Below are 21464 nucleotides of genomic sequence, written 5' to 3'. Positions count from 1 at the left end.
TTGTGACAGGGCCCTGAATGCACCATCACAAATTCATACTCACCATGATATGTGCTCCATCCTCAGTAAGCAACCAATAGGGCAGTGTAATAATCTCCTCAATAGCAATCTGGCCAACTGGTCTGAATTATATGTATAGTAATGTTATGCTCATTATTTTGCCAAATCGTAACTGCCTGAATACAGTTGTTATTGAACCATATCAATTTTGTATCTTGAGATACAATTTTTCCTATGGAACATGGCTCCATGTGCTGCCAGGCCTGTAAGAGCAGCATGAACTGCCATGGCTATAGCTATGCCATTGGCTATGGCTCTTCCTGTCCAAGTGGGGCCTGGAGTAATTAACACAATGTTAAGGCTCCCAGTATAAATGGAAACGGAAAGTATTGGTAGTTACTGCAAACTGAGTTTCTTTATTTTGAACATAGGACAAGTAATATCAAAATGCAGTAAATGTTAATATAGGTATTACAAGTCCATAGATACAACAGATAATTTTGGTGGGATGTATTGTCGAACTCAGAGTCAGACAGGCAGGGACTAATAGGTTGACACTAGTCTGATGGAGAGGGCAGCGCAGGGTAGCAGGTAGTGAGCAACCAGAATGTACTTGGCTGAATCAGGTAACGATATAATGGCACACTAAGTCAAACAGGAACTAAAGACTGGGTAATACTGGTATCCAGGTACAACAGAGGGAGTGCAGGTGCAGGGAGACTGGATTACCTGGTTTAACCACTGGAGCAGGAGATACTGTTGTCCAGGTATAGTAGATGGAGAACAAGGAGACACTGGATATCAAGCAGAAATGGTGAAGCACAGACGCAGGTAACCAGGCTTAGCATTGACTGGTGTCCAGGTATACAGATGAGGTACAGGCAAAACTGAAATACCTGGTTAGTCAGTAGTCACGAGACAATGGATGCCAGGCACAAATGGGAAAGTGCAGATGCAGGTTGCCAGGTGATATGAGGCACCAGATGATCCACAGAAGAATCAGGCAAAAGAGGGTCAGGCAAGCCAGGGGTCAGAAGCCGTAGGATCCACAATGATACCAGGGAGTAAGCAGGAGCAAGGTCAAACAAAGCCGGGGTCTTGGGTCACGTGCAAAATGATGGAACAGGCAGAAGTCATATCATCAACACAACAACAGGCACAATAACACAGGAGTACTGACAGGGACTAAAAGCAGCAAACAATTGAAGACCCTCAAGGAGCAATGTTTCGGGTCGGTATATAAGGCAGTGGAACAATTTCAGGAAAGGAGGTTATCTCCTGCAGATGAAGTGGAAATGTCCATTGGCAAAACAGCAGCATCTTAGTAGCATAGAGGTATTGCAGACCAGATACAAATTAGGATCAGAGTCCTAGCCTAAAACAGCAGCACCTCTGGTAGCATAGAGGTACTGCAGGCCAGATACAAATTAGGATCAAAGTGCTAACCCAAGATTTGTAATCCTGGGGATAAATATATCAAGCTGAGAGTTTTCCGGCGGGTTTGAAAAACCAATCAGATTCTAGCTATCATTTATTTAGTAAAGTCTACAAAATGATAGCTAGAATCTATCTCAAACTCGCCAGAAAACTCTCAACTTGATACATTTACTCCCTGGATTGGTAACTTTTCCACTGCAGTTGTCCCCATATTATGGACAGGGATGTCTTAGTTTCTGCCTATTATACCAAAAGAGTAAAAAGATTAAACACACATACGATTTAAAATACTTTACTTGAATAAACAATTCCCAATACCCTTGTTCGCCACTTTATTTAATAAAAAAATGTCTATCTTCTTTCTTCCCTCATAGTCCAAATGAAAAATCAAATTCCTACAAAAAACAACAACCCACCCCCTCATTACGAACAACATAAGCCAATTTACCATAGGACAAAGTGTTTGGCACTAAGCACTTACTATAGCAATTAGACTATTACTCAGGTTGAAGGATCAAGCGGTATATTTACTACACTGCGGGATTAAAAAAGTGAAGATGTTGCCTATAGCAACCAATCAGATTCTAGCTGTCATTTTGTAGAATACACTAAATAAATGTAAGATAGAATCTGATTGATTGCTATAGGCTACATCTCCACTTTTTCAAACCCGCAGATTAGTAAATATACCCCCCACTGTCAAAGCCATTGATTCCATTATGCAACCCTATATGTGGATGTGCTTGGAGTCACTTGAGTTCAGACCTATGTTTATCTCATGGGTAAACCTTTTATATGCTTCCCCTACTATTAATGTCTTAATCAATGGCCCCTGCTTCCCTATTTTTATGCTTCAATGAGGAACCTGACAGGGATGCCCTCTCTCTCCTACACTGTTCTCCATTTCAGTTGAAACTTCGGCTATCCATTTACATAGTTCTTATTAGATGAGGCAATTAATATTATTATTATTATTATATTTGGGACTAACAATAAATTGCCAGAAGACTGTGAGGATCTGGTTGCTACATTTGAATACCCCTCCAATTTGGCAACAAATTTAGATATCTGGGTATCTCTGTTATGAAAACACCTCATCAGTTATTAGACAAGATTGTGTTCTGTTATTTATTATGTTTAAGCCATGCTGTCGAAGCCATGCTAGCCTCCGAAATTATTGATTGTAATCTGCAGTTATAGTTAGAAGAGAGCTTATCATGTGTACTTGCCAACTAGTTCCACTACACATTAATGCTAAGGAGATGTGTCAAAGTTCCAAAACGTACAGGTGAAGCCGGGCACAGAATAGTATCCAATAAAAGTGATTGGTTCTGATTCATTAAGGAAAGTAAGCAAAAAAATTAGTAACTTTTCTCCTGGACAAAACCATGTTACAATGCAAGGGGTGCAAATTAGTTTATTATTTTGTACATAAGTTAAATACTGGCTGTTTATTTATGTAGCATACAAATACTTGATAGCTTTATTTTTACACTGACATTTAAAGTTGATCTAGGACATGCCATACCCCAATTATAAATCTGTTCTCAAATTTTAAATTTATATCCCCTCCAATTTAACATGGTTTTGCCAAGATACAAGTTACTCCTTTTTTTGCTTTACTTTTTTAACGAATAACGCTTATTATGTTTTAGATGGAAAAATATTATTTACAGTGGACCACATAAGGCAACCTTCTTTTTCTCTTTTTCCTTTGTGTGAAGATATAATTAGGTTGTCTAGGTAGCACCTCCCTGATCTAAGAAATAATGAAATATTTGGGGAGTTTTTATGAAAAGTATGTCTGGCATGATTTAATTACAAATATACTGGTGCAGGAACAAATTTCTCTACTAAAATTCCAAAAAGATCCATGGGTTTAGTGGACTCTACTCCCTACTTTCCTGGTAGGAATAGCTGATACCTTCCTGTGGATCCCCTAAGGCTTCCATCATTTGGGACAAATAATTGAGGATATTACTTCTCATAAATTCTGGATTGGCTTGGTGTCCCTGCTTACATCTGTATCATGTGTGGAATATTCAGCTTGGTCATTCACAGGATACTCATGGGTTTTTATCCTCCTTGCCCCTTAAAATCAAATGGTTTTGCCCCAGATTCTTTTTGAATTAATGTGACTGGAATGATATCTTAGAGTCTCCATTACTAGTTTCAGAAGATTAAAATAACAAGTGTATCCAACTATTAATCATTATCCAAACTTATTTCTCACTGTCACGAAAACGGGGTGCTACTTGACTGAGGACTTTTTATTCATCACCCGTTTCTCACAGTTTAATGTACTTTTTAATCCTTGGCCCAGTCTAAGTATATACACCTGAGCATTGGTGTATTATGTGTATTATTATTTGATTTTATTAGGTACACTTTGGCCTGGCTATTACCTGCAGTATTGTATGTATTAGAAATATAAAGAATATTGCCATATTGTGTGAAAATAACAGGACAGCAGAAGTCATTTTGCTTGTGTTAGCTAAGGTAATTACTGCTTGTCTTAAATGTCCATTGTTATGAGGTGTGTTTTAGATCTCCTTGGAAAAGTACTGTTTGGCTTAAGTTCCACCTCCACAGGGAACACTCAGGAGTTGAGTGAATTAAGCTACCATTGTAATTTCTGTTTGCTCCCTATTGTCCACTAGTGAGCTCTACAGACAGCCAGGAGCCGGACCCCGCAGGGGTCACCTAAGGGAGGACAACTGGGGAGGTGGGGGAGGGAGCTGGATAGTGTGAGAAGCCCAGCTTTCCTGGGCATGCTGCTATCAAGGTGGGATTATGAGGTTATAAAAGAGTCTACCCTGGGAGCTGGACAGGTATATGACTGACTTTGGCCAAGAGGTGATGCTCTGACAGAGATGTGCTGTGGAACATATCCCACTGGATTTATGTGAATTGATTTCCTCACTTGTTGAACCTGCTATTGTTAAAGGGACTGTGCTATACCTTTCCCCCTGGATTTATTTGAACTGATTTCCTCACTTGTTGGACCTGCTATTGTTAAAGAGATCATGCTGTACCTATCCCACTGGATTTATTTGAACTGATTTCCTCACTTAATAAAAACAACAGGTAAATAAAAAAAGTCCCGAATGAACAATTCAATGAAAAGTCAATAAAAGTCAATAAAAGTCAATGAAAATAAATCTTGATGACGGTTTTCACCTTGGATCAAAACTTACAGAAAGACGGATGGCTGAATCCAATGGATAGATTCTCCCCCTTTACTGAAGTCAATGTATACTCCGATATAGGAAAAAAAAGGGGGAAGTTCCTCATGTGTAGAATCATTGATACATTTATTTAAACAATGGGCACACGTCCCGATAAAACATAAAAACAAATAACATGTAACACACGATCATCAGGTGAAGGTGGACTCTTACCCCCACTCTGAAAACAACGGGCACGTAAGGAGATGTTAATGTCCGAATCCGGACCGCCAGCTTAATCACTCACGGATCCCGCTGTTGCTGGGTGGAAGGGAGTTCCTCTGCACGTATCTCTGACGTCGCCTACTCCTTTCCAACGCGTTTCGAATGTTAAATCTTTATCAATGCATAGTAGGCGAACATTTTCCCGATCTTAAATAGTGTCCTCTTAATTGACTTCCTGTATAAAGGCCGTTTTTTCACCTATCATAACCCAATCAAATGGTGATATGAGAATACCCATAATCTATTAAACGGTCCGGATTCGGACATTAACATCTCCTTACGTGCCCGTTGTTTTCAGAGTGGGGGTAAGAGTCTTTTGACTTTTATTGACTTTTCATTGAATTGTTCATTCGGGACTTTTTTATTTACCTGTTGTTTTTATTAGATGATATCAATAGCGCCATCTTTGTCCTTTTCCACTATATATATTGCTTAAACTTGAAGCACAAAAAGGGTATTTGTGCTTAAAGGATAAAGAGGCTGCATTTGGTTTTATGCGCAGGGGTTTCCATAATATTTGATTTGGTATGATTTCCTCACTTGTTGGAACTGCTATTGCTAAGAGGACCATGTTGTACCTATCCCACTGGATTTATTTGAACTAATTTCCTCACTTGTTGGACCTGCTATCGTTAGGGGCCGTGCTGTATTTAATCCTGTTCTGCAGAATAAATCATCTTTCTATTCTTCCTCTAATACTGTGTCTGAGTGATTTGAGAGCCACGTATCTTCACAGTCACTGATCAGACTTTTTGAAGCTATCATGGTCTAAGGCTGGGTACACGCTACAGAATATTTCTCCCGATGCAATATCATTAACTATTTTACCAATGACTGCCAATTCATGTGTACACATGTTTTACAAGATTTACCTTCAGATCTGTGCTCATTTTTCAAAACCATCAGCTGAAAAGATCGTGACTCTATAAGCTTTATGGAGATCTGCCTACATTGCTGGTCATGAGTGCTACACACTGCAGAATTGGAACGACATTGTTCCATTGTTGAATGAGAATTTTAGTCCTTATATAAAATCAAATAAAATGATACTAAGGGCTTTGGAACAAGAATCGTTCATCGTTGGAGCCTACACACTAACGCAATATCGTCCGAACGATCATTCATCGTGTGGTTGGCCCAATAATCGGGTGAAAAACCGGTAGTGAGAACCCAGCCTGACATAGTCTTATCTTCATCTTGCCACAGGTATAATCAAACCAATGCTGATGTTTGACACCTAATATGGTCCTTTTGATCAGATGCTCTCAGTATCGCTACTACCTTTCTCCCTGTTCAGCTTCCTATTGATCCTAAGTATGCAAGTTCACCATAGCAGATCAGAAACAGTGTACCCACCACCAGGGATATTTATACAGGAGACATTGATGTATGCACATTAGGCAACTGTGCTGAGGTGTATGGTTCTTTCTGCTCCCTTTACAAGATTAGGAATTATATTAATTAGTGAAATTTTACAATTTGAGAAGTCTTTGTATATCAATTGAAAATCCACTCCCTCCCCCCAAAAAACTGGCAACATTTGGTCAAGTTGGTGTGACTCGTCTCTTACTCATCTCTGTCTCGTCTGCCCCTTCAGACTGCTGTTGATCTGCTATATTTACCATATGATCTCCTGTGGTTCGCTGCTTACTTTGTAAAATGCTTTTATAATGATGGTGTGATCTGTTCATGTTCAATGTGAATGTGATATATTGCAGACTTCATTTGTTTCTGCTATGATTTGTGTCATTTGGTTTTGATGGTTTGCAGGCCCGGCGCTCCCATTAGGCAAGGTTAGGCACTTGCCTAGGGCGCCGGGCTCTGGAGGGCGCCTGGCGCTGATTTTGTAAAAATGCCTAGGGCGCCATGGAGGCTAGCACCGGCCCTGATGGTTTAGTTTGATTTGGCTCTTTTGTATTACACAAAATAGTTAAATAAAACAAACATTTTTAAAAACATTTAAATATTTAAAAATTCACATTTTGTTTATATGTATTGTATCAAACTTTAAGGACAATTACTGTTTAGTAAAGTTTCAGTATTGTTATATGTAAAACTGCATATGCTACATGGAAGGGGAGGGGGTGCAAAGCAATGGGAAGTATGATGCCAATGAAACGATGACAGTTTTGTTATGTTGACCTTTAGTTGCGGTTTTGGGAAAGTTGTTTTAAAATAACGTTCCCATAGCTGACAGTTTACTTTTGTCCTTATCCCCTTTCTGTCACTCTTTTGTGTTTAATGTGTCTTGACAGTTACTCATGGTGTTTTCCCTAGGTCTGTATGCAGTACCTGAAGGACACTAACATGCTGTTTGTGGGAGGATTAATAGTGGCAGTGGCTGTGGAACACTGGAACCTACACAAAAGAATCGCACTGAAGGTTCTGCTCATTGTTGGAGTTAGACCACCCCTGTAAGGCTCTTTTTACTATGAATGTATAATAAAGCCACAATGACTCATTTACTAACACATTTAGCTGCTAAGTTTGCACTGAACTACAACAACCTCCACTCCAGTGCTAATTTTAGGTGCGGTTAAATAGGGTGTCCTGGTTGTTACTGTCTATGCCCTGTCCATTACTAAGCTAGTGTGAGGTAGACAGGACTATAACCAACTTATGCCGCCTTAGCCAGCAAGAGCCAGTAAGAAAGCAAATATGTTTATGGGCTTTATAAAATACACTGGATGATGGAGTTTTGTCTTATATGAACACTTCTATATGTGTCTCTTGAAAATGTTGAAGACACGGTATTGGTTAACTGTACCAGAGTTCACTAGTAAACTGAAAACTCATATAGTGCTTAGCATGCACCCACATTTATCCAATGATTGGCTTCACTAGAAATGGCATTTAGTGCATTCATTCATACACCAAACACTCATGTTTTCATTGGCACTCTGGATTATACACAACAAGCCTCATATACACTTTATGGACAAACGTATTTGGTCACACCTGTTAATTATTGAATTGAGGTGTTTCAAAAATAGTGCACGAAACATTTAGGAATTGCAACAATTTTTATACACAGTGCTCAAATGTATCTGGACAAGTTAACATAATCAAAAATAAAATGAATGTTCACTTTTAATATGCAGATACTTTGCAGACAATTACTGCTTGTAGTCTGGAACCCATGGACATCACAAAATGCCTGGTTTCCTCCTTTGTTATGCTTTGCCAGGCCTTTACTGCAGCTGTCTTTAGTTGTTGTTTGCTTGTGGGTCTTTCTGCCTTTACTTATTTCTCCACAAGTGAAATGCATGCTCGATCAGGTGATTGATTTGACCATTGCAGAATATTCCACTTCCTTGCCTTAAAAAACTCCTAGGTAGCTTTCGTAGTATGGTTTGGGTCATTGTCCATCTGTACTGCGAAGCGACGTCTAAATATATTTGCTGAGTCTGAGCAGACAGTTTATCCCTAAACACTTCAGAATTCTTCCAGCTGCTTCTGTCACATCATCAATAAACACCAGTGACCCAGTGCCATTGGAAGGCATGCATGCCCATGCCATGACAGACTGTGTGGTATGCTTCAGATCATGAGCCATTTCAAGCCTTCTCCATACTTTTTTCTTCTCATCATTCTGGTACAGGTTGATCTTAGTTTCATCTGTCCAAACAACGCTGTTCCAGAACATGGATGGCTTTTTTAGATGTTTTTTTGGCAAAGTTTAATCTGGCCTTTCTATGCCTTAGGCATCTTGTTTGTTATTCTTGTTTGCACCCTGTGGTAAACCCTCTGTATTTGCTCTTGTGAAGTCTCCTCTTTATGGTAGACTTGGATAATGATATGTCTACCGGCTAGAGAGTGTTCTTCACTTGGCTGGAAGTTGTTCAGGGGTTTTTCTTTACCATGGAAAGGATCCTGCGAGCATCCACCACTGTTGTCTTCTGTGGATGTCCAGGCCTTTTTGTGTTGCTGAGCTCACCAATGCATTCTTTTTTTCTTAGAATGTAGAACAACTGTTGATTTGACCCCTGCTAAGGTTCCCACTATCTCTCTGATGGATGTTATTGCTTTTTGCAGCCTAAGGATGGCTTGCTTCACTTGCATTGAGAGCTCTTTGGACCGCAGGTTGTGGGTTCATAACAACAGCTTCCAAATGCAAATGCCACACTTGGAATCAACTCCAGACCTTTTGTCTGCTTAATTGATAAAGAAATAATGAAGGAATAGCCCACACCTGTCCATGAAGCAGCTTTTGAGCCAGTTGTCCAATTACTTTTCATGCCTTGATAAAGAGGAGGCTACATATTAAACAGCTGTACATCCTATGTCCTTCCTCCAATTTGGATGTTAATACCCTGAAATTAAAGCTGTTAGTCTGCACTTAAGGTCAATATTCATTATATAACTGCAACTTGAATAGGTTTTGTAAAATAACAATATTGTGTCAGTGCCCAACTATATATGGACCTAACTTTATGTGCATAAGGAAAGATATCTGGTGAATACCAGGTACCAATGAATATTTTCTACATTTTCATTATCAGGCTGGTTTCATCCTCAGTTACAGTGCGTGCACTGTTTCCCACAGCTATGCCCATCATTTTGTGATGACTTCTACTTCTTTACTGCAAAATGTTTTACATATCATATACACAATTTGCTTTTATAACTGTGGCACTTTCATTAAGGATTTAAATACTAAATTACAGACACCAATAATGCCCTTCCACCCTATATAAGACATGACTTTTCATGGTTAAGGCAAGTTGTGGAAAGAAACTACAGTTTGGGCTACATTAATTACAGTTTAAAAGATTAAAATCTAAATGTACATAATGCCTGTAAAAAAACATTTATAGATCTGCTCCTAAGTCTCTGAATTGTGCGATTCGTTTTCTGACTATTTATGTGCACAGTACAGTCAGCTGTAGGCTTATTAGATGTACACGTATTGTGTTATACCTTCATTTGCAAGACCATATTGACAAGTTGTAAAACCAATAATATTGCGACCAATTGTTTTTCATTACAAACTTAAATAAAATGTGTACAAGGTCTGACTGTAGGAGCTGGATTAATTTGTTATAAGAATGTCCATAACACATTACAATGACTGCAGATTGGGTGCTTCATGTAGTGTGAAAAGGAAGCACAATTTTCATAACAGTATTTTTGTTTTCTTGTATCTAGACTAATGTTGGGGTTTATGGGAGTCACTGCCTTCCTGTCTATGTGGATAAGCAATACGGCAACTACAGCCATGATGGTTCCCATTGTGCAGGCGGTCTTGGGGCAGCTCAGCAACACAGAGAAGGAACCTTCGATCTTGGAGGCAGATGGACAAACAAACCCAGCGATGCAACTGGAAGAAAAGAATTCCATCAACATGTCTGAGATACAGAGTAAGGACCAGATTTGTTTTCACATTCACTGCACAAATGTAATTGAATCCTTAATCTTAACAGGAAAGAATAATACAAACAAACAAAATCATATTCATTGTGTTGTTCTCAACTCTGATCATTAGGTATTTGAATTTTTGGATCATTTAGAGCATTTTCACAACTGTACGATTTTAATTAATCAATTTGACTGGGACAGTAATTATTACACTGCTTCCCACAGAGGTAAATCCAAGGAAAATCCAAGCAATATATCACCCCCATCACACAGAGTGAAATGCCCAATACAGGGACTGGGCACTGTAATCAACACACATACGTGTGTGTGTGTGTGTGTGTGTGTGTGTGTGTGTGTGTATGTATGTATGGAAAAAAGTATAAGAAGAAAAAAACAGATAAAGGATAATTTATTTAATAACTGATAGTAACGTTTCAAGACCTGTCTGTTTTTCAAGCCCACATACCGCACACCAAACATACCTTAAATAGCCAAAATACATAAAAAGAAGCCATTACATCAAGAAATAACACTAGAAAAGATAAAGAAGCAATGAACATCAACTTACACAATACCTAAATATTGATAATAATGATTATGTCTCTGAAATATGCAAACAGAGCAAAATATACACTGAAGAAACAAATATACACTATATGGACTAAAGTATTTGGCCACACCTCTTAATTACTTAATTAAGGTGTTTCAATCAGACCCATTGCCAGTGGTATATAAAATCAAGCCATGCAATCTCCATTTACAAAAATTTGTGATACAAAATGGGTCATTCTGAAGAGCTCAGTTACTTCAAGTGTGGTACTGTGATAGGATGCCTTCTTTGCAATATAACGGTTCATGAAATTTCATCCCTGCTGGATATTCCATGGTCAACTGTAAGTGATATTATTAGAAAGTGGGAGCATTTAAGAGCAACAGCAACTCAGCCATGAAGCAGAAGGTTACGTAAAGTCACAGAGTGTGGTCAACTGCTGCTTAGGGGCATAGTGCGTAAAAGTCGCTCTGCTGATTCCATAGCTGAAAAGGTCAGAACTTTCACTGGCATTAATTTAAGCACAAAAACTGTGCGGCAGGAGCTTAATAGAATGGGTTTCCATGGCCGAGCAACTGCATGCAAGCCTTACATCACCAAGACCAATGCCATGCGTCAAATTAAGTAATGTAAAGCACACCGACACTGGACTGTGGAGAAGTGGAAACATGGTCTATGGATCACGCTTCTCTGTTTGGCAGTCAGATGGGCAAATCTGGGTTTGGCTGATGCCGGGAGAACATTACCTGCTTGACTGCATTATGCCAATTGTAACGTTTTTCAGGGTTTGGACTCCTTATCTCCAGTGAAGGGCAATTTTAATGCTTCAGCATACCAAGTCATTTTGGACAATGCTATGCTTCCAACTTTGTGGCAATAGTTTGGGGAAGGCCCTTTTCTATTCCAACATGACTGTGCCCCAGTGGACAAAGCAAAGACTACAAGGACATGGTTTGATGTGTTTGGTTTGGAAAAACTTGACTGGCTCGCACAGATCCCTGACCTCAACCCCATCGAACACCTTTGGGATGAACTGGAACATATATTGTGAGCCAGGCCTTCTAGTCAACATCAGTGCCTGACCTCATAAATGCTCTACAGAATGACTGGGCACAAATTCCCACAGAAACACTCCAACATCTTGTGGAAAGCCTTCCAAGAGGAGTGGAAGCTGTCATCGCTGCAAAAGGGGAACAACTCCATATTAAAGTATATGTATTTGAATATAGTGTCATTACAGTACCTGTTGGTGTAATGGTCAAGCGTCTGAATACTTTTGTCCATATAGTGTACATATATATGTGTATGCAAACCAATATTAAAAATGCAAATCTAGGTAAGGGTGAAGTACAGTACCTCTCCTTAATGAGTAACAGTAATGTAAAGGTGGATTCTACTCACTAAGAAATAGTAATGTAAAAGTGGGCCTGTATGAACCAATCTTAATGCTTGATCTGAGAACAGAGCAACAGGATGTGTCCAGTGTCATGAGCAACAGACCATTGTTGCGCAATGTGAAAGAGGTAGAGGGCTGTATGTGCAGCCACCCAGCCTTCAAAGGGGTCACACAGAGGAAGGAGGGAGAGCACAGTGCACTCCATCCTCCTCCTGCAGGTACACAGCGTGACTTCCCTACACTGTGCCGAGGAGAGCACGTGAGACGGAGGTCGGCTGCCTCTGTGTGATAAGATTGGGAGCATCCTGCAGGGGGGCCACAGGTGACATTTGCCCACCGCTGCAATATACTGTTCAAAGCTAATTGTGCATTAGTTGCTATGGGTTAAGACAAAGTGCAGTGTATTAGTAAATAACCTTCTCTGCACTTATTATTTATCATTTATTAATTATAAATTATTATTTGTAATAAGTATGCCATTTAGAACAACAACTTGCCCATAATGACCCTTACGGCCATGTCACCGCAAATGTTAAAAATGCAAAGCTTTAAATACAGCCATATTTTTGTATCAATTAGTTAAACACTTTAAAGCTGAATTGTACAGGATCACAAACACGTTGTCTAATCAAAGCTGAAAGTCACCAATTAACTAAAAGTAAATCTTTGTTGATAGTAGAAAGAAAGCACTATGCTGATTTCCTTTCACACAAAATACAGATGTTCTCTGTTCAAAAAAATATTTATACTTTCCTAGTTTCATAAGTTGTCTATTGCTTTTGGCATGCTGACATGAGATACACATTAAATAAGGCATCTCCACTTGTTTCTGGCATAAGTAGTCAAAAATTACTTATTTAACTATTCTAATTAAATATTGACTTAAACTTTCTCCTAAAAGTTAACTTCAGATCCACTATTACTTATGGACTTTTGAACTACTGCCCAAAAGGGATTTGAATTGTCTTCACATATGTAAGTCCTACAAAGTATGCAATTGGCTAAACGACGAGCAGCAACACTGTACTTAGCAAAAGATTCTTTACTATGTCATAATAAAAAGTGGATTATTGACTGTTGTCTTAACCTTTTTAACTGTTGTTAAATTAATGGTGGTGTTGCATCAAACTATAACTCTAGTGACCAGCCAATAACTATAATATTTAATCTGCTTTATATTTCAACTTAAAAACTTAGTTTAGTGACTGGTTTAATCTGTGCCGCTATGCTCAAGCTTTACAGCTTTTCTGGTTGTATGAATTGAGCTAAATACAATCCTAATAAACACTGACGTAAACAATGAATAGCCAGTAATTGTAATTTACACAGTATTTAATCTAAGATATTGCCACAATAAGCCCATAATAGGCACTTTTTTTAGACCAATTATTTTTGCAATTTAGAGTGTCAAAAGTCTGAAAAAAGAACTAGAAAACACCTTGGGGTAAATGTATCAAGCTGAGTGTTTTCCAGCGGGTTTGAAAAGTGGAGATGTTGCCTATAGCAACCAATCAGATTCTAGCTGTCATTTTGTAGAATGTACTAAATAAATGATAGCTAGAATCTGATTGGTTTTTCAAACCCGCCGGAAAACTCTCAGCTTGATACATTTATCCCCTTATGTGTCTTAGGGGCACTCAAAGGATAATGAGATTATTTAAAACATATTCAAGTTTTATTGGTATAAATTAAAATAATAGTACTTATACAAAATTAGAAGGAGTGAAATGTTAAAAGCAAGTACATGACATTGATGACCAAAGATTAATAATCTGTTAAAATCGATAGGTGAACTATCGAAGCACGCTGTTTCTCCTATAGTATATCTCAATTCTAAGGTGGATGCTAAATAGATTAGAGATTTATCATAAATTCTCTACTATAACATATCTCATACAGAGTTAAATCATAGTTTCCATGAATAGAAAATTGTATGTGAAAAAATATCCTCTTTAGGGGTTAATTAAATTCTCATATATTCAAACAAAACCCTCTGTTATATTTCAAGTTAAGTTAAGGAAATTTGATACAATGTCCCTATTGTCTCAATGGGACCTTCTTTCTCCTAGGATTTTTCTCATATAGGGTTAAATCACAGATCCCATAGGTATAGATCATATGACAGGAGGTGTCCCCTTTTGAGGTTAGTTAAATCGTTATACATTCAAAAATAACCCTCCATTAAACTGAGATAGTCATTATTGTTAGATTCGATACTATGTCCCTATTACCTAAAAAGATCCCTTTCAATATGAGGTAAATCTCTCGCTTTTACGTTACGTTACGTTACGTTAGGCTCATTTTGGCTTACCTTTATATGATGAAATTAACGTAAAAGCAAGAGATTTACCTCAGATTGAAAGGGATCTTTTAGGTAATCTAATTTTTGTGTGGGTGCACCTAGCTCTAGATGTCGAATTAATATATGAAGTGAAATACCAACAAAATTATAATAGTATAACTCTCTTCATCCAGAATATTTAGGATTTTCCTGGTGCAATAGGGTGGTTCTTAATAGGGTGTCAAAAGTGACAGCACTGTTCCTACAATCTTACACATGCTATTAGCTTTCTGTAATAATTTAATCTGTTTACCTCTAAATAAAGGTCAACATTTCATAAGCATGCCATAATATCTATATGGGGAAACACTGAATTATAAACCGGAAAAACCATTGACTACATTTAATAAAAGCTGCAGCCACAGCAAAGAGTGACAATTAGCATTATGATTTCCACAGATACTATGGATGGGCCACATCATAATCATCATAGTCTCCATTCAGCTGCATTTACCATGAAGCTACCAACACTGATCGTATACATAGAACTCTGGTGACAGGGCGGAATTTTGGGTGTCAAATGCTGATTCGCCTACAGATGTCAAATGTAGGGTTCCAAATCTTATTTGTTACCGCCATCATCATTATCAATTGGTAAGGTTATTGTGAGCCCAACCGCCTGTAAGGTCTCCAGTTATCTGACCTAGCATGTGGCGTGTGCACTAATGCAGTTAGATGCATGTATGAAAATACAGATCCTATTCATTAGCATTTCAGAAGCCACATCTACATAGCAATATCATGAGCAATGGTGAGTGCATGTCCGGATCTGTTCTCATCCTATACTTTTAATGAATAGCATTTTAAACTTCCAGCTACAGATCAGCTGATAAGTACATTTCTATGTATAATTTGCCCAACATAAAAAAAAGTGTCATACGCACAAAAGACCACATGTAATTATGGCAGTCCCAACGACCTCTTACTCTAATGATTAATGGAAGACATAAATATGGACAAGCTGATTGGTATTTTAGGAGAAAAACTGGAAATGCAATTTAATTAAATGGGTCGTGGCAAGTTGGATAGTCATGTGACACTTACACCTTCACACAATGCACCTCTTCAGATTTTTCCACCTCCCCGCACACTTGGGTAAACGTATAGTTTGCAGTTGCACCTCTGAATTTGGAAAGTAGACATGCAACCTGAAATGCCCTGACCATATAGGCGAGCTGGTGCTGGAGCTGGAGTCATTCAGTACAGTGAAACATATTTCTCTACATATTAATATCAGGCCCAGATTAAGGAAATGGAACCCCCCGGGCTAAGGGGGCCTCCATTCCCCCGCGAGCCCCCCCCCAGAGTGCTTACCTGCTTCTGTTCCTCTGTCACTCCCTGTAGTGCTCCGGTGGCGCACAGTGAGATCTTGTGAAAGTGTCTCTCACGAGATCTCCTCAGTAAGATTACTGCGCACCGCGGGAGCACTACAGGGAGAGCAGGCAGCTAACAGCATAATATTTGCTGTTAGTTGCCTGCCATTCTCAAGCAAGCTGACAATCGGAGCCGGGGGCGGGGATGCCCCCAACCCGATAAATGCCGGTGGGCCTCCCAGATGCCCGAGGCCCATGGGCTCTAGCCCAGTTAGACCTCGGGTTAATCCGGCCCAGATTAGTATGCATTAATATGTATCATAATTCTTGTTCATCTTTGATAAATGGAAATATTATACAAATAATCTAATTGATCAGTGTCCCTAGCATTCACATAATCAGAGAGATCTCTAGAATACCAGCTTGTTCCTTTTCTAAGCAATACTTTTAAAAGAATTATCAAGAAGCAGCAAAGCATTTAAAGGAGAACTCCAGTCATAATTTCCTAACAAAATATCCACCCTCCACCCCACAACTCCCATAATTCTGTTTGTGAGCCTGGAAGCTCAGGTGCCAACATGGGGGAGCGTAGGACCTCTGTAGTTCTACCATGTACTGGAAAGAAGATTCTGAGCAGGGAAAAGTATTGTCTGAAGTTGACCTTTCAATACCATTACCATAAGTAACATTTCAGTGTAATTTCAGTGTAATTTAGTGTTTTTCTATCTATCCAATGGAAATTATATATTATAATTTGCTTATGCAACATTTCAATTTTTTTGTGTAATATTTGTTCAGAAGCTGACTTCTATTTCCAGTGTTTTTTTAGATTACACAAGATTGTATCTTTCTTTCTCTAGTTGTGTCAAATGGACACACACGCGATATCTCCTTGGAGACTAAAGAAAGAAAGGAGAAGAAGCGCATTAACAAAGGGATGATGCTGTGTGTATGCTACGCAGCCAGTATTGGAGGAACCGCCACTTTAACTGGAACTGGGCCAAACCTTATACTGAAAGGGCAGCTGACCTCGTAAGTAGTTGTAATATTGTGCATTAGTATAGACAATGTACTCACACATATGTCAAGAGGAACGGGATATAAAATCTATATCTATGGAAGTGTATAATAGGCATTAAAATGCAAATACAAAGTATACTCTGTGAGCTGTTAATCACGCCTTATGACGTATAACACTCAAGGCTCCCATGGACTGAATTTGCTAGAGCAGAGCTCACTCCAAGAGCAGCCAGTCCCTGATAGATTCATCCCCACTCTACCCTTCCCCCCCCTGATATACATCTCTTTCTTTATGATGTGTTATGCTCACTGTAAGCTGCCAGCCAGCAGCATCTTACACTTTCTTGAGAATTAATATCGTATTATACTACTGGACTGATGTGAGCACATACACCTCTTCCTCCGAAGGAGAGAGTATCCTCTGTCTGTAAAGATGTAAAGATTGTAAACTGTAAACGCCTGTATAACTCTTTGGGGCATTCAATTTGGTCCCGGGATCACGGTAATGCGCCAGAGCGGGGCGCAAAGATGATCCGCAGCACGGCAATTAGGCTGGTTTTCCTTCGCAACCCTACGGGGTGCGAAATCCGTGTTATTGGAGTACTGTATTACCTTCGGTAACACGCACTCCACACGTTACCACAATCATAAACCTATTTGAATATACCCCTTTGTACTTTAAAAAACTTTGATAAAATCGAAATAAAAAATAAACAAATACAAAAGAGAAAAATTAGGTGATAATCATTAACAAGAAATCATAGATATGGTTAAAAAAGACAAAAATACCAGTTTCTGAAAGCACAATGCTATCTTTGGTACTGGCTAAACCAAATCCCCTGAAGAGGTATGTTCATGGTTGTTTCTTTGATATTTTACAACTCATTACAGTGTAAACATTATATCACACTTCATCAGTCTTACACAGGCCACACATGTGCCGAACCTATGTGGATGGTATATGACTACACATAGATTCCAAGGGGCCGATTCAATTCGGCCACGTTAGTCTAGGATTAACTCGGCGTTAGTACTATTACCTTTAATACAGTAATTTTAACCCAGATTTTTACTCGCAGCCCTGAGAGGTGCAAGAAAAATTCAGCATTAAAATTAGCGTACTAACGGTAATACTGTGCACTTTTACTGTACTAGCGGTAATAATGTGCAGGCCGCGTTATTCCTAGAATAATGCGGCCAAATTGAATTGGTGCCCAATAGTGATTACCTTCCGATTGCTTTTACAACATACCCGTTAATAATCTGATCAATTTTTTAATTGTATTATCATTGGGCATTTGGCTCACTTTTGAGCCATATAGACTAGAAGAGAAAGCAATTGCTTGATATGCAGTGTTTGTGGTCAGCTTTACATATAGCAGGAGTGTACAATTGCAGAGGGCCGCAATGAGAGATTGCAGCTATTTGAAGGGATTGCAATAAAACTTAATGTAAAATTGTAATGTTGAATGTACTACAGGAAAAGAGGAACCTAGAATTTTGCTGCCGCTGCTGGAGTGGGCATAGCTATGGCATGTAGCAAATTTGGCCCCTGTTGCAAACATCTCTTTACCCTAGCCCACCCCTGTGACACATTTACTCTTCAAATCAGTAGTAACACATTTCTTCCCTCCATGCATATACCCTGCTTTATCTTTATCTGCTATGTGAGTGAGATTTTGATTTTGTCTCACTCATAAGATTAAGGTCAGCAGTAGTACAGTAATATAGAGAACCACAAGAAAAGACTTGGGGTTATCCCCAAACTGTCAGTAGTACAGTAATAGTCTGGCAGCAAATAAGAGTCCAGCTCATTCATTCTGAATAATTCCCGGACCTCACAGAGGAATGGTCAAGTCGGACTGTGGCTGTGAGGTTGGGGATTGAGAGAGTGCTGATACCAGACAGATACAGGGGAACCAGGGACGTTGGGACAGAAACAGAATGTTAGTATATCTATTCCAGCGTCCCAAGTCCCCATGTATCTGATTTGTATTCCCACAGTGATACCTAGTGATGTACTGTAATATTGTGTTACCTCAATGGACCACAATATCACAGTATTTTAAATCTGATAAATGAATAAACAGAGACATTTGTATCTTAGAGTAAAGTAAATCCATTATTTGGATTAGCTAAAACAGATAATATTCATGTACATCTGCCGTGTATCAGGCGAATATTTTTGTTTCCAAAAAGAACTCAAATCCCATTGTATTTTGCTTCTAAAACTGTTATTTCACCCTTCAGTATTAGCCAATTCAAATAATGGCTCTGTAAAAGAAAATGGTCCCAGTGTCTTGTTATCTATTACATATAAGGAGTGGCACAGTTTTCACTGGAAATCATTTGTTTTTGATTCCAGAATTCATTACCTCAAAATGTTTATTTTACCAGAATGTTTGCGTAGACTCCTGATGCAACTTGGTTAATAGAATTGGTGAGAGTGAGTTTCTATAACTGTTTTACTGTATTGTGCACCCCAATCACAGTAAGGAGTGACTACTGTAGACTGAGAAACAATACATTAGTATCCTGATCTCCTTACTCAAAGCTACGGAAGTCATGGGACCTACTCTTAAAATTATTATAAAATGACATGTTAAACGTCTTGGCCGTTTATCAGTTGAGTTCATGAAAAAAACAAGCCAGATTTCAAAGCACTGTAATTTTGAGCTGGGCTTAAATTAGTGAAATTCACATGTGTTTGATAGAGTAAGTTCTTTATTATTATAATTATTATTATTATTATTTAGCAACATTTTTAGATAGTGACTTAACATGACTCTTACAGCTGGGAAAGACTAGTGGTGGGATAATAGCCACAATATACATAGGTGTGAGACAATATACATAGGCAAACCGAAAGGGGGTTTCCTAGTGCCTGGAAACCCCCCTCCAAGCCTGGGGCACTGTATAATTGAGGTGGCAGGACCCTGCCCCCGCTTCACACTGCTCTGCTTGAAAAGGGAGAGCTGCGTGCACCTAACAGTAGTGCACGCAGCATTGCCCATGTATATTATAGGGAAAGGAAGAGTTGGAGAGCAACCAAGCACTGTCTAAAATTAAAGCCACGCCCCAATGTATGCTGGTCACTCCCACTGGCATCATGGTGTGGAAACCCCCCTCTACAATACCTGCGTTTGCCCCTGATATACATATATATATATATATATATATATATATATTAGGGATGTGCACTGGCGACTTTTGAGGTCTCGTGTTTTGTGTTTTGGATCCGGATTTTCGTTATTTTTGAGGTTCGGATTTGTCTCGCAAAACACTTGACGAAAGGTCTCGGTTCGGATTTAAGGTATTGGATTCGGATTTTTTTTGAAAAAAACATAAAAAGTTTAAAAATCAAGTTTTTGGGCTTATTTTCACTCCTAGGCTATTATTAACCTCAATAACATTCAATAACAAGCATTTCCACTAATTTACAGTGTATTCTGAACACCTCACAATATAGTTATTAGTCCAAAACGTTGCAAAAAGGTATCTTTCTGGACTGCGTAGAGGAGTGGGTCACCACAATATCTTAAAAACCCTGAACTTTTATGATTCGCACCAATAATTGTACCTGGACTGCGTAGAGGAGTGGGTCACCACAATATATTAAAAACCCTGAACTTTTATGAATCGCACCAATAAATGTACCTGGACTGCGTAGAGGAGTGGGTCACCACAATATATATATAATAAGAAAACCATCAACTAGTTTGATTCGCACCAATAAATGTACCTGGACTGCGTAGAGGAGTGGGTCACCACAATATATTAAAAACCCTGAACTTTTATGAATCGCACCAATAAATGTACCTGGACTGCGTAGAGGAGTGGGTCACCACAATATATATAATAAGAAAACCACCAACTTGTTTGATTCGCACCAATAAATGTACCTGGACTGCGTAGAGGAGTGGGTCACCACAATATATTAAAAACCCTGAACTTTTATGAATCGCACCAATAAATGTACCTGGACTGCGTAGAGGAGTGGGTCACCACAATATATATAATAAGAAAACCATCAACTTGTTTGATTCGCACCAATAAATGTACCTGGACTGCGTAGAGGAGTGGGTCACCACAATATATTAAAAACCCTGAACTTTTATGAATCGCACCAATAAATGTACCTGGACTGCGTAGAGGAGTGGGTCACCACAAGATATATTAAAAACCCTGAACTTTTATGATTCGCACCAATAAATGTACCTGGACTGCGTAGAGGAGTGGGTCACCACAATATATTAAAAACCCTGAACTTTTATGATTCGCACCAATAATTGTACCTGGACTGCGTAGAGGAGTGGGTCACCACAATATCTTAAAAACCCTGAACTTTTATGATTCGCACCAATAATTGTACCTGGACTGCGTAGAGGAGTGGGTCACCACAATATATTAAAAACCCTGAACTTTTATGAATCGCACCAATAAATGTACCTGGACTGCGTAGAGGAGTGGGTCACCACAATATATATAATAAGAAAACCATCAACTTGTTTGATTCGCACCAATAAATGTACCTGGACTGCGTAGAGGAGTGGGTCACCACAATATATTAAAAACCCTGAACTTTTATGAATCGCAC

At 38.9% G+C, this 21464-nt stretch overlaps 1 protein-coding gene across 3 annotated transcripts in view; it reads left to right on the top strand.

Annotated features, from left to right (window-relative positions):
* The window catches only part of SLC13A5 (solute carrier family 13 member 5), a 96832-nt gene that overhangs the window by 40369 nt on the left and 34999 nt on the right, over positions 1–21464 (top strand). For all 3 annotated transcript variants that reach the window (XM_075196788.1, XM_075196787.1, XM_075196789.1), the window contains 3 exons: positions 7167–7303; positions 10038–10249; positions 16708–16879. In XM_075196788.1, the coding sequence (XP_075052889.1) occupies positions 7167–7303; positions 10038–10249; positions 16708–16879 (521 nt within the window). The remainder of the gene's footprint in view (positions 1–7166; positions 7304–10037; positions 10250–16707; positions 16880–21464) is intronic.

Source organism: Mixophyes fleayi, chromosome 2, assembly GCF_038048845.1.
Source record: "Mixophyes fleayi isolate aMixFle1 chromosome 2, aMixFle1.hap1, whole genome shotgun sequence".
Taxonomy (NCBI): domain Eukaryota; kingdom Metazoa; phylum Chordata; class Amphibia; order Anura; family Limnodynastidae; genus Mixophyes; species Mixophyes fleayi.
Note: the sequence above shows the minus strand (reverse complement) of the source record. Positions and strands in the feature narration are given on the sequence as shown.